This window comes from Natrix helvetica, assembly GCF_964273705.1.
Source record: "Natrix helvetica genome assembly, chromosome: 1".
Taxonomy (NCBI): Eukaryota; Metazoa; Chordata; class Lepidosauria; order Squamata; family Natricidae; genus Natrix; species Natrix helvetica.
In genome coordinates, this window is record NC_138548.1 from 290,872,339 (window position 1) to 290,884,444 (window position 12,106).

General features: G+C 40.5%; 1 protein-coding gene across 3 annotated transcripts in view; it reads right to left on the reverse strand.

Moving 5' to 3' along the window:
• Nucleotides 1-2,727: 2,727 nt before the first annotated feature.
• Nucleotides 2,728-12,106, reverse strand: part of RNF145 (ring finger protein 145) — an 80,006-nt gene continuing 70,627 nt past the window's right edge. For all 3 annotated transcript variants that reach the window (XM_081934498.1, XM_081934499.1, XM_081934497.1), the window contains exons 9-11: nucleotides 9,321-9,468; nucleotides 7,921-8,277; nucleotides 2,728-4,430 (exon numbers count right to left, since the gene is read on the reverse strand). In XM_081934498.1, the coding sequence (XP_081790624.1) occupies nucleotides 4,008-4,430; nucleotides 7,921-8,277; nucleotides 9,321-9,468 (928 nt within the window). In that variant the 3' untranslated portion in view covers nucleotides 2,728-4,007. The remainder of the gene's footprint in view (nucleotides 4,431-7,920; nucleotides 8,278-9,320; nucleotides 9,469-12,106) is intronic.

Genomic DNA, 12,106 nt, shown 5'->3' on the forward strand with positions numbered 1-12,106 from the left:
ATTTTTTTAAAAAAAAAGCTTGATAAAGCACCTGCCCTCTCCCCACTCCCAATCCCCCCCCCCCAATGAAATGGTAATTGTTCAAAGCCACTTCACTCTCATTCTGATAAGAAGCTCATATCCTGATGGCTTCCTACTGCATTCAGTTCTGGTCGCCACGATGTAAAAAAGATGTGGAGACTCTAGAGTGCAGAGAAGAGCAACAAAGATGATTAGGGGACTGGAGACTAAAACATATGAAGAGCGGTTGCAGGAACTAGGTATGTCTAGCTTAAGAGAAAGAAGGACTAGGGGAGACATGATAGCAGTGTTCCAATATCTCAGGGGTTGCCACAAAGAAGAGGGAGTCAAGCTATTCTCCAAGGCACCTGAGGGTAGAACAAGAAGCAATGGGTGGAAACTAATAAAGGAGAGAAGCAACTTAGAACTGAGGAGAAACTTCCTGACAGTTAGAACAATTAATCAGTGGAACAGCTTGCCTCCAGAAGTTGTGAATGCCCCAACACTGGAAGTCTTTAAGATGTTGGATAGCCATTTGTCTGGAACGGTATAGGGTTTCCTGCCTAGGCAGGGGGTTGGACTAGAAGACTTCCAAGGTGCCTTCCAACTCTACTATTGTATTATTGTATTGTAAGTCTCCAGAAGGCCCTGAAACTCAAGAGAAAATGTTTTGGAGAATTCTGAGGATTCCAAGCAGTGAGTTCAGAGTATGGAGAACTAATGGGTAACAAAGGCAATTTTATGAGTTCCTGCCCTACACTCCATATTCTACTGTAGACTGGATATTTATACAGCCACCTTTAATTAAGCACATTCGGTGCAATACTAGGAGGCATCAAACCAAACCATGCTCCATCCATTGCTACTGTTTAGGTCAGGGGTCAGCAACCCATGGCTCTGGAGCCGCATGTGGATCTTTCACCCCTCTGCTGCAGCTCCCTGTTGCCGGTTGGCTCCATAATTGATAGGGCTTTCAGTTAGGACAGGTAGAGGAAAAAAGACACTGCGCTAGGAGGAGACTCTATGGTGGGGGAACCAGACTTCCGGTTGGCTCCAGAATTGAACAGGGGGCTTCTGTGGTTAGGACCTTTGTGGCTCTTTGAGAGTGTAAGGTTGCTGACCCCTGGTTTAGGTTTTTGATTGTTTACTCTTTCCCTGCTATTTTCTGTGTCACTCTCCCAGTCCACAATACTAAAGATCACTAACATTCTATTTTTTTCTTTCACTGTTTTGAAAAGTTGTCCCCAAAATTTTTCTGCCTTCCTGTACTTCTAAATGTGCATCTACCTCCTTTCTGTGCAGAATCTGTGTTGTTCTGGCCAAACAATCTGTTTTTCGAGAGTTTATATTTGATAAATTGTTTAGGATTGCAATTTTTAGCCACAATTCCTCATCTATCAAATGGGAAATATATTGACTTCCTTCTCAGGGTTGAGAAGATAAACATTTACATTGTATGGAAAACAATCAGATTGTAATTCTATATACTGAGAAGTTATATTGATTCCTTTTAAATTAATTCTGCTTAGGACAGCTGAATAAAAATGCTGCAAACAGTAAAGCATCATTATTAAAGTTGTAGATAACCTCTGGAGTTTTATGGTAGTGAGGCAACGCTAATATTTAAAAGTAGGAAACTTAGAATAAATTTAATCATACTTCAGGTATTTTTTTTTAATGTTCATCTTGCCAGCTGCATCTCGATTTTTTTCTTAATCTCATAATGCTTTTCAAGTCTTAGTGCCTTCTCTAATGCCTCAGGGCATCTCACTGCAGACAGATTTCTTCCTTAAATTTGTTTGGCCAGCAACCCTGGAGGCATATTTAAAATATTCTGTGAGCACATTCACAAAATGGCTTGCATTGTGAGAGTATCCATTCTCCAGAAGGAAAACTAATGAAGCTAAGATTAAAGTAGTTGGTCCATAAATGAAAGCTGAGATGAGTTCAAAAATAAAACTAACTCTTTTAAACTCATAATTCTCTTAAATAGAAAAAAAATGTTCTCAGTGGGCTTCAAATGACTGACCTTGCCTCATTTTCACATAAGTGATAAGTTATCAAAAAACGAATCATTTAGGAGTACATACACGAAGTATCAGTCATTCACTTTGTCTCCTTTGAGTACACAGAAAACTATATGGCAGGGACAAAGGAATATAGATATGCCATGCTATTTTCTATTAAATGTGTTAATTTGATAGAAAAGCACAACAAATTGCAGGTAACTTCAACTGTAATTTGAAATGGGAAAGCCAACACAGAAGTTTTCTCCACAAGAATATAATAAAACAAGAAGTCAAAACCAAAGATAACATTATTTTGGCCTAGTTGCCTATGTTTGCAGTCAGAATATCGGCTGTTGCTTTTTTGTTGTTATTGTTGAAACATTAGGGAACTGAAGTGCAGGTCTCACGATTCAACTGGAACAGGCACTCCAGTTTAGGTGTGACTTTCTGCAATGAAGCTATGGCCAAGAGGACATCTGCCATTTATCTGAACAAGTAATGAGAATGCCTATCCTAGCAGAACAAATGTAACATGCCATTAAGGCAGGATGATAGGACAGGAAACTATCAAGAAGAGCTACGCGAGATCATTCCCATCTTCCTAGAGTGGTCCAATCATGATGACAGTTTACTGAAAGTCTGTTGGTAGCATGTTCCTCTCAGGTCTATTGTGTTTATTTATGAAGAAAATTTCTCTATGAAGAAAAACAATCAAATGTAAAAAAAAAAAACTTCAAACGTTTATTAAGACATACAGTTATTATGTCTGTCAGTCTACACACGAGTTTGCTACTAAAAATAAAATGTCTACGATTCACAAAACAAAACCCCAAAAAGATCCACACTTTTTGAGTGCCAAGCCTAATGTATAAATAAGTGACTCGTTCCTTTTCATATCAAAATTCACATAAAAAAATTGCCAGCTCCCATCCCACCCACCCCCGTTCTACCTAAAAAGCCATGATGAATGTAAAAATTTAAATACACGCACAATCTTGTCAAGGGAGAAGGGGATGGGAGAAATAGGCAAAGATCCTGTGAAGAGCCTTAGGATTGGCATTTGCGGCATTTGATCATACAATTTATGTACTCATTCCCAAAGGTGCAAATATTGCCAGGAGATTAATACTGCTTTAATTCAGCTGCAAGAAATTATATATGTATATTTATATATATATATATTTATATATGTAACCGAACAGCACTGAAAAGGCTTCAATCCGCAGCATAAAACTCCTCACGTCACTCTCCTGAACTCACAGGTGGAGTTGAGAGAAAGGTCACTGGAGCTTTAATTTACTTCATACTTGCCTGTACTGTCCAAAATGTCTTTTTTAATGAAAAAAAAAGACGAAACATTTAAGTGTTGAATACTCCAGCATAAAAAAAAAGTCAAGATTGCTATAGATTACATGAATGTAAATGCCCTATCTGACATGCCCAAAGCATTACCCCCCACATACTGGAGCACTGCTCTAGCCCAACACAGTCCTCCATATTGGCATTTGTTGAACTCCAGGCCTCTACATGATTTTGGTCAGTATTCATAACGGATCTCCATTTGCAGCAGAACGATGAGGCCAAGGAGACATACATACTACTTTTGTCCTTCTGTTTAATTTTCTCATTTCAATATGAGCAATACTGACTTTTGTTTCACTAGACTCTCTGTCTCTGTCCGTCTATCTGTCTGTCTGTCTGTCTCTCTCTTCACCCTCTTCTTGTGTTCCTTCCCTTGAGATTCTCAGCCCCAAACATTCAACTCAGATTCCCAGATTCTGCCTTCTTTGTAACACAGAGGCAGATTCTGAAAGCAGTTTCCAGTGGAACGCTCTGGCAGCCCCGTAAACCAAGCAGCTCACAGAAATCAGCATGGGATATTTATAAATACATTTTGGCCAGCATTCTGAGAATTACACTTGCTCACAACAAGAAAAAGGAGAAGACCCCGTCTGCTGAGCTCTGGAGTAGGTATTTTTTGCACCAGCCTTTGCTAGTTCAATTCTGGATGCCTCCTCTTAGATCTTGTGTTATCACCTCTTCCTGTTCTTCAGCCAATCCTTCTGAGGCAGTTGCTACCTGATTGGCTTCACTGGAAGATGCATTGTCCAAAGTGTTGTAATCTTCCTTGACATCAACAGAGTCCTGTCCTATGACAGCTTGTTCATTGTTCACAGGCTCAACTCCATTCCCTTCCTGGTGTTGAATATTGGAGGCTCCAGTAGCTTCTTGCTGAACAGTATGTTGCTCTGCTCCAAGATTTACTTGTGGCACTGGCTCTGGTGCAAGCCCAGGGGGCTGAGTTGTGTTTTTAAGTTGGCAATGGCACAAGGGACAGGTTTCTTGCACATACAGCCATTTCTTAAGGCAGCCCGCATGAAAAAAATGACCGCAGGGTGTGATGATAGCTGATTTCATGTCCTGAAAGAAAGAGGCATCATTATGAGATACTAATTAACTACAAATACATAGATTTGGAGGGCACCATGCTGAGACTGATTACTTTATATTCTCTGCCTGAGTAAAATGTAATATCAAAAAACATGAAACTTAACATTTCATTTTGGTAGATCAAAAGGTTAATGTACTAACAGTTGCAATCTACATTGGCAAAGTTATCAAGATGCTGCAATTCCATGCAGAAACGGCACACAATGCAATTGTAGGTATATCTTAAATTTACGCTCAGTCAAAAGCAAAACATGGTTCGTCCTACTTCTAGATCCCTTCAACAGATAAAGATGGAAAGAAGAATCTTATGTTGGGTGCAATCTGTGCTCCATCAAGGTGATTTCAGTTCTCCACAAACTCATTTGATTGCTCAAAAGTAGGGTCTACAGTTCCACATGCCTTGCTGGGTGTTCCAGCATTTTTCTGCATGCATCCTGAGGAGAACCAATACTGTCATCTAGAGCTAGAGGAGATATATATATATATATCACTATTCTAATGTGCTGAACTTCTGAGGCCATTTCAAGAATCTTCAGAATGCAAAACACTGTAAGATCATCCTAATTGATCCTTCAACTGCACATCAAATTGCTGCTCTGGGTTGCATCTGCAACCAAAACCTAAACTGCTACTGTTGCGGAAGGGCAGTGGGAATCTTCCTCCAAAACCTTGATTTCACAAAGCTGCAGGAATAGTCATGACTCAGACTTTCTATCCCTTGTGGAGGATATCCCGGCACCTAAACGTTTTATTTAGCCAGGATCTATGATCTGTTGCCTAAAATACTTTTCTTTGGAAACACCATGAAACCTGGATTTCCAAACACTCAAACGCAACTATTGCTATCCACTTGTGACTTGGACTTGTTTTCCTTAGAATTCCAGTTAGAAAATACAACACATTTTGCTTCTGAACAACCACACGGGCACCAGAATGTTGGTATTCAAAACCAACCCAAAGCTATAAAGAGGTTTTTTTAAAAGGGAAAAAACTAAGTGACAACCAGAACGTGTAAGGAATTCAAAGCGTGCTGCAGAAGTGCTACCTCTGTGCTTATTTTAGTTTCATTGCACAGATTGCTTAAATGGCACAATCTAATTGAGATAATTGGCCTTTTAATTTCTGGTCAGCTTGTTCTCTCAAGAGGGCAGGAATAGGCCTGCCTGACTGGATGGATTCTGTGACTGTCATTGCCAAGAGAGGTAGAATCTAATAAGGCCAGATAGCAAAGCTATAAACAAACAAATAACCCATCATAAGTGACAGACGTCAACTATAGGAGGCTATAGAAAAAACGATGATGCTGGGACCCACCTATCAACATCTTATTTCTAGGTAAGTCTCCCATAACTCGTTTTAGTTGCCAATATCAAAGTGAAGCCCTTAATACTAAATTACTATTTTTAAAAAATATTGTTACTTTTGCATCCCACTTTTACCTTCCTCCTTTCCTGGGAGCTTAAGATGATATTGTTCTGACCTAGGCTTCCTGAGAAAGCATAAATCACAATCTTAGTCCCCAAAACCCTCTTTTATCTATATGGCTGTGAATTATGGTCATTCACTGGTCCGCAAGGCTTCACAAACAGTCTGTGAAGATTTTGATAGATGTCTGCTCGAGTTGCCATAGTCTTTCAGGGGAATGTTGATAAACACCCACTTTATCTCCTTGGAATGCTGCCAGAGATCTATTTCCCTATTGCAGAGCAAGGCCAAACTTAGCACAGAGTCAAACAGAACTTTTCAAAGCTTGAACTGATGAGATGAACTAATTGCTTCCTGCAAAAGCTCACGTCCCGTTCTCTCCTCTTTTATGCCTTATGGGAGGGGCCAATCATCTCTAAGCCTTACTCCACAGTCGACCCTGTTTTCTTAATTGTTCTTGCCTTCTGGCAGCTCTGCGCATGCGCACACTGGGAACAGGCTCACACTGTTCTTCTGCCTCGCTGATGTCAGACTCCGGAGGCAGCAAATAACTACCAGATGGCCTTGGCCCCCTCTTTGCCTCCGATGCAAATGAGATGAGAGCCCTTGTCCAAGCCTTCCCCAGACGCCAAGACTGACCCATGTTCCTCCCCAACCTCCTCACTGGCGACTCTGTTGCCAGCTTTGCTGGCTGCTGGTGGGTCACAACAGATATATACTTCATTAGCTCCTTCAATTTCTCCCTCTCTCCCACCACTCTGCTTGAACTGAGAGAAACAGAGTGATGGATTCAAAATCAGTGTGGGCATTTCAGCCCATTACACAAGACTAGCCTTTAAATCAATGCGGTTACTCAGTTGCCATGGTGGCACAGTGGTTAGAGTGCAGTACTGCAGGTACTTCTGCTGTCTACCTGCAGTTTGGCAGATCGAATCTCACCCGGCTCAAGGTTGACTCAGGTTTCCATCCTTCCGAGGTCGGTAAAATGAAGACCCAAAATCGTTGAGGGCAATATGCTGACTCTGTAAGCTGCTTAGAGAGGGCTGTAAAGCACTGTGAAGAGGTATATAAGTCTAAGTGCTAGTGCTATTGCTACCGTATTTTTCGGAGTATTAAGACGCACCAAGGTTTTAAAAAGGCTAATAAAAAAAAGATTTTGTACTCTGCAAACCTCCACAAAACGGCCCATTTTTCGCGAAAATGGGCTTGTTTCCCCCCTCAAAGGCATCAATAGCCTTTAGGGGTCTCCTGCGGTGGGGGGCAAAAACGAGCAAAAACTTTTCACGAAAACAGGCCCATTTTTCGTTTTTTTAAAAAGGGCATGGATAGCCTTTAGAAAGCTTATAGAGTGCTCCTGGGGGTTAGGGGCTAAAAATGAGCAAAAACGGGCTGTTTTCTGCTCATTTCTATCCTCCCCAGCCCCCAGGACCTCTCTAAAAGCTTCCTAGAGGCTATGCACGGCCATTTTGGTGAAGGGGCGTGGTTTCAGGAGGCAAAAAAATTCTGTATTCAGTGTATAAGACAAACCCAGATTTTCAGCCTCTTTATTGAGGGGAAAAGGTGCGTTTTATAATCCGAAAAATATGGTAATTCTCTGTAAAATGAACGATGTGGACACCACCTCAGCAGCCGGCTTTTCCTAATTTTTTGATGCCAAGCAGTGACAAGGCTTGCTCAGTTAGCATTTTATGGGGCAGCTGAGCAGTAGTTTGCTAGGAAGGCACTTCTCTGCTCCTTAAACTTTGCAAGTAACAACGTAAGTTGTGTGGCATATGGAAATGTAGGGTCCCTGTTCCTATTTTTCCTTTCCTTTACTGATTCAGCAGCTGGAGAGGCTGATCCTACATTCTGGAACGTAGCCTGCTTACCTGCCCCTTTTGTCACACAGTTCTGTCCCTTCCCCTTTCTGTCAGCAGGCAATTTCCCAGCTCGGCTCATTTAGAATTTAATCAAACCCCCAAAGCTTCAGCCTTTTTACAAAACGCCACAAGGAGGAGCCAGAGCTGCTGATGTTCAGCTTAATCACAGCGTTTACCTGATAGCAGATGGCACAGATATCGTTATGCTGTTCCAACTGGTCTTTGGTGGCAGTGGGCAGCGATTTGATCTTATTGACAGCATCTCTGCGGAGAAGAAAGCTTTTCCATCCCAACTGAGCCCGAAGCCACACATTATAGTAGGAGTGAATGAAAATGATCATTGAGCCCATCACAGTCCATTCCCCAAAGATAGTCTCTGACACGCCGTAGGCCACAACACAAAGAGCCACGAGAAACTCCAGCAGCCGATAGGTGCCATTCACATAGTAAATAACATCATCCATGTTTTCTACTGGCTCTTTTCTGAACTCTTCCACCATAAATAAGACATAAATGAAGAGAGTCCCCAGGACCTGAAGGAAGAAATATAAGCATAGCTTTTGATTAAATACAGGCAAGTCAGAAGATTTCAGATTTTCAGTCTTAGCCTATATAGTTTTTGTAAATTATTAATTTTATAAATCAACTGCTATTATTGCCGCATGCTAAATGAAATCTTAACAAAATTCAAATCCACGGCTTCCAAGTACGTCTATGGGAAAAAGAAAGAGCGGGAGAAAGATTGCGTGCAGGAGGTTGAGAACTGCTCTACCCTGGGATAAAATAGACTTCTCATCACATGCTCAACACATGTTCTGATCACATGCCTGAGATTGTGAGGGGGGGGGCATATACATTTAATAAATAAACAAATAAACATTGCAGTTGAAATGCAAATGCTTCCATGTTTTGACACCAACATTTTAAACAGTCTTTATATTTCCTTGGCAATGGATATTTTATATATTGATATAAATTTATTATGACAGAGTTTAGCAATCTTTACAAAATAAGTCAATGTGTTGTGCCTGGCCAGGAACAAAAAGGGCTGTAAGCAGGAAGGTGCAACATTTATTAGCTCAAAATCTATAACAGGGTTTGTCTAGAATGTCAAGGGCCATACTCCAAAAATGGGCAAGACTTGGGCACAAGCCGATGAGAAATCTTAAGGAGTTCTAAGGGCAAAAGGGATGCCTTAAGAACCACAGAGCTTATGAGTCCCCCTTTGCCCTTCCAAAATCCCTAAAGATCCCTCAAATACAAAAAAAAGTTTATTGGTCTTACTCATTCAAAAGGAAAACTCTTGTTGTAGATCTGTATCATTCATCCATCCATCAATCAATTTATCTACCTATCATCTAAATAATTTGATCTACATAGTCAGTGTAGGCGATCCTTGGGCTGCATATTTTGCACATCCTCTTTAAGACAACAGGTGGAAAATGCTCCTTTACTCTAACAGAAGTTGCATTAACATATTTTTTATTGTCATTCTCCTTTTTCCAACAGCTTGCCCAATGCTGCGCCTGACTGGCCCTCTGTTGATCACAGGAATAAAGAGGCCCTTATAACTTACCTGGAGAGAAGTGAGAATGCTGCTAGAAATGATGATCAACAGCCAAAAGTCCATGTGGAAAAACTGACAGATCATGTAGGCCATGTAAGCTGGGAAAACCAGCAAGAACAAACACAGACTCACAGCGCGGAAATGCTTCCAAAGGCTCCTATTAAAAAAAAAAAATCCCTTTAGAGTTGGGCAGACTTTAGTATAATCACAGAGAGGACTGGCTAGATTGCATGGGGGCCTGTGTTATGGTTTTATTTATTTACATCCCATCATTATCATTATTATTATTTACTTTATTCATTAAATATGAAACAGCCAACTGAACATTCAAAATTGCATCACAAATACCATTGACTGGTGCTAATGGTTGACACGGTTTGCTGCCAGCGTCCTAGGTATCAACCAAGTACCTTCTTAAAATATAAGATGTTCCGAGTAGTGCAGTTTTTTGCAGTTCCACTGGTGTTATTGCAGGAAGCTGCAATTTGTTGATGCATCTTGTAAAATTCTTGGACAAGTTCCAAGTACCCCCATGACAATGGGTATCACTGTTACACGCTTCATCCATAGCCGTGTAGTTTTGATGGCCAGATCGCGATATTTCATTATTTTTTTTAGTTCTTTTTCTTTGACTCTGGCATCTCCAGGAACAGCAATATCTATTATTATTATTGTTGTTGTTGTTGTTGTTAAATCTTTGGTGAGATTCACAGCCTTTGGGGCTGGTTGGTAGCTCAACAGCTTGAGTCCTAACCAAGGGCCTAGGAACTGTTAAGGTAACATCGGAGGATATAAGTTGTTCCAAGTAGGGTGTTTTTTTGTAGAGTCAGAATGTTCAAGTCAGGTAAATTTAGAATTTCCAAATAGCGAGGTAGCCCTTTAGGTATCGCTCCAAGGGCTCCAATTACAATTGGGACAACACAAATTTCTTTTTTCACAGTCGCTCAACCTCAACTTGCAAGTCCTGGTATTTTGTGTTTTTTTCTTGCTGTTTATGATGATGATGATGATCATTAATCTTTGGTGAGATTCACAGCCTTTGGGGCTGGTTGGTAGCTCAACAGCTCGAGTCCTAACCAAGGACTTAGGAACTGTTAAGGGAACGTCGGAGGATATAAGCTGTTCCAAGTAGGGTGTTTTTTTGTAAAATCAGAATGTTGTTGTTATTATTATTGTTGTTATTATTATTTTCAAATAACTCATATCCAATACACCTTCTTCCTCCTATTTCCCTGCAATAATAACTTTGTGAGGTGGTTGGGCTGAAACAGAGGGAATGGCCCAAAGTCATCCAGCTGGCTTTCATGATTAAGGTGGGACTTAAACTTATAGTATTCCACTTTCAAACATGGTGCCTTTCCTGCCATTTCTTTCATAATCCTGAAAGAATATAAGTAGCATCCATCTGTGCCTCATAATTCCCTTTAGATACAGCTTGACAATTTGGAGGAATCTGGAAGATACCTGACCGTAATATCTGAACCACAGGCCTTTGACACCCTTGCCTTAAGAGAATATTATATTGCAACAAAAACCTACTTTAGAAATGTGTTTATGCTGACATGCTGCGATTGTCAGTTAATTTGCAGAGTACAATTTATTACAGTCTTGTTGTCTTGTATTAAATTGCCACTCAATGGAACTGAATAGAATTTTCTGAAGATATATGCCCATTCATCCCTCAATAATTCTTCCTGATTTCATTACTATTAACTTCCCCCCCACCCCACCCCCGAATGTCCAGATTTGCATTTGTCCAGGCTCATATAGATGAAACCAAATATATGTCTTCCTCAAAACCTTTCAGATCTGCTCAACTGACATGGCTTTTAACATCATGGATAGTTTATTCCTGACCTCCCTATTAACTGTCAACAACCACAACGTCCAATGTACCTGATACCGATTTCTTGAAACATAATACTTTGCTTGCTATTTTGTAATCTTAAACTGCTCACATAACGGGCATTGCCTCAAATAGATCTATTGGAATTTCTGACTCAGTCTTGATTTCTAAAAAAAATATTAAAAACTAATGCTCAGCATCGTCAGCAGAGTAGGTAAAAGATGTGACAACAAAAATAACAAAAGCCTGCCACCGAGACCAACCCCAGGTTAAACTCTGGTAACTTAAACACAGTTCAGAAGCCATGCAGCTATTTCTCTTGACTGGTGTGTGGCATACTCTGCCTTGGTTGAGCTTCTCTATGCACAGAGAAAAATGTCTGACTAACCTGGCTGACTGCTTTTCTATTTTAAAAAAAGTGAGGTTTCCACCCACCTTTTTTCTGGGGAGAGCAAAGTTCGGACAGCACATTATTGCTGTCTGTACAAATGAATGTGGAATGAACAGAAGACAAAACTGCTGAGGAAACTTTGTGTAAACACACAGGGACAACATGCATATTCTCATGCTGTCTTTGCATGCATTCTCTTCTATTGGAACGGTATTTTTTGGAATGCAAACTGCATTGGGATTCTAGCTGCATTCTCATATTACACTTGGGATGGCTGAAGTTATACAATCATCTGGCTTCCGCATGCGGGTGGATGAAGGAAGTCAAGTTCCAAAATAATAGAACAAGACACATTGCCTCCAAGATTTAGGTGGCAGGGAATGCAAAAACAGACCGCAAAATTAACACCAACAGCTTAGCTCCTTTCATCTACTACTGGTGAGCTTCAACAAATGAAACGCCGAACAGTTTGTGATATAATTTGAATGTGGTCAGCCTTCCATTTCATAGGATCAATCATTATTATGCAATGGCAGAATCACATTGTCATTGCTTCTT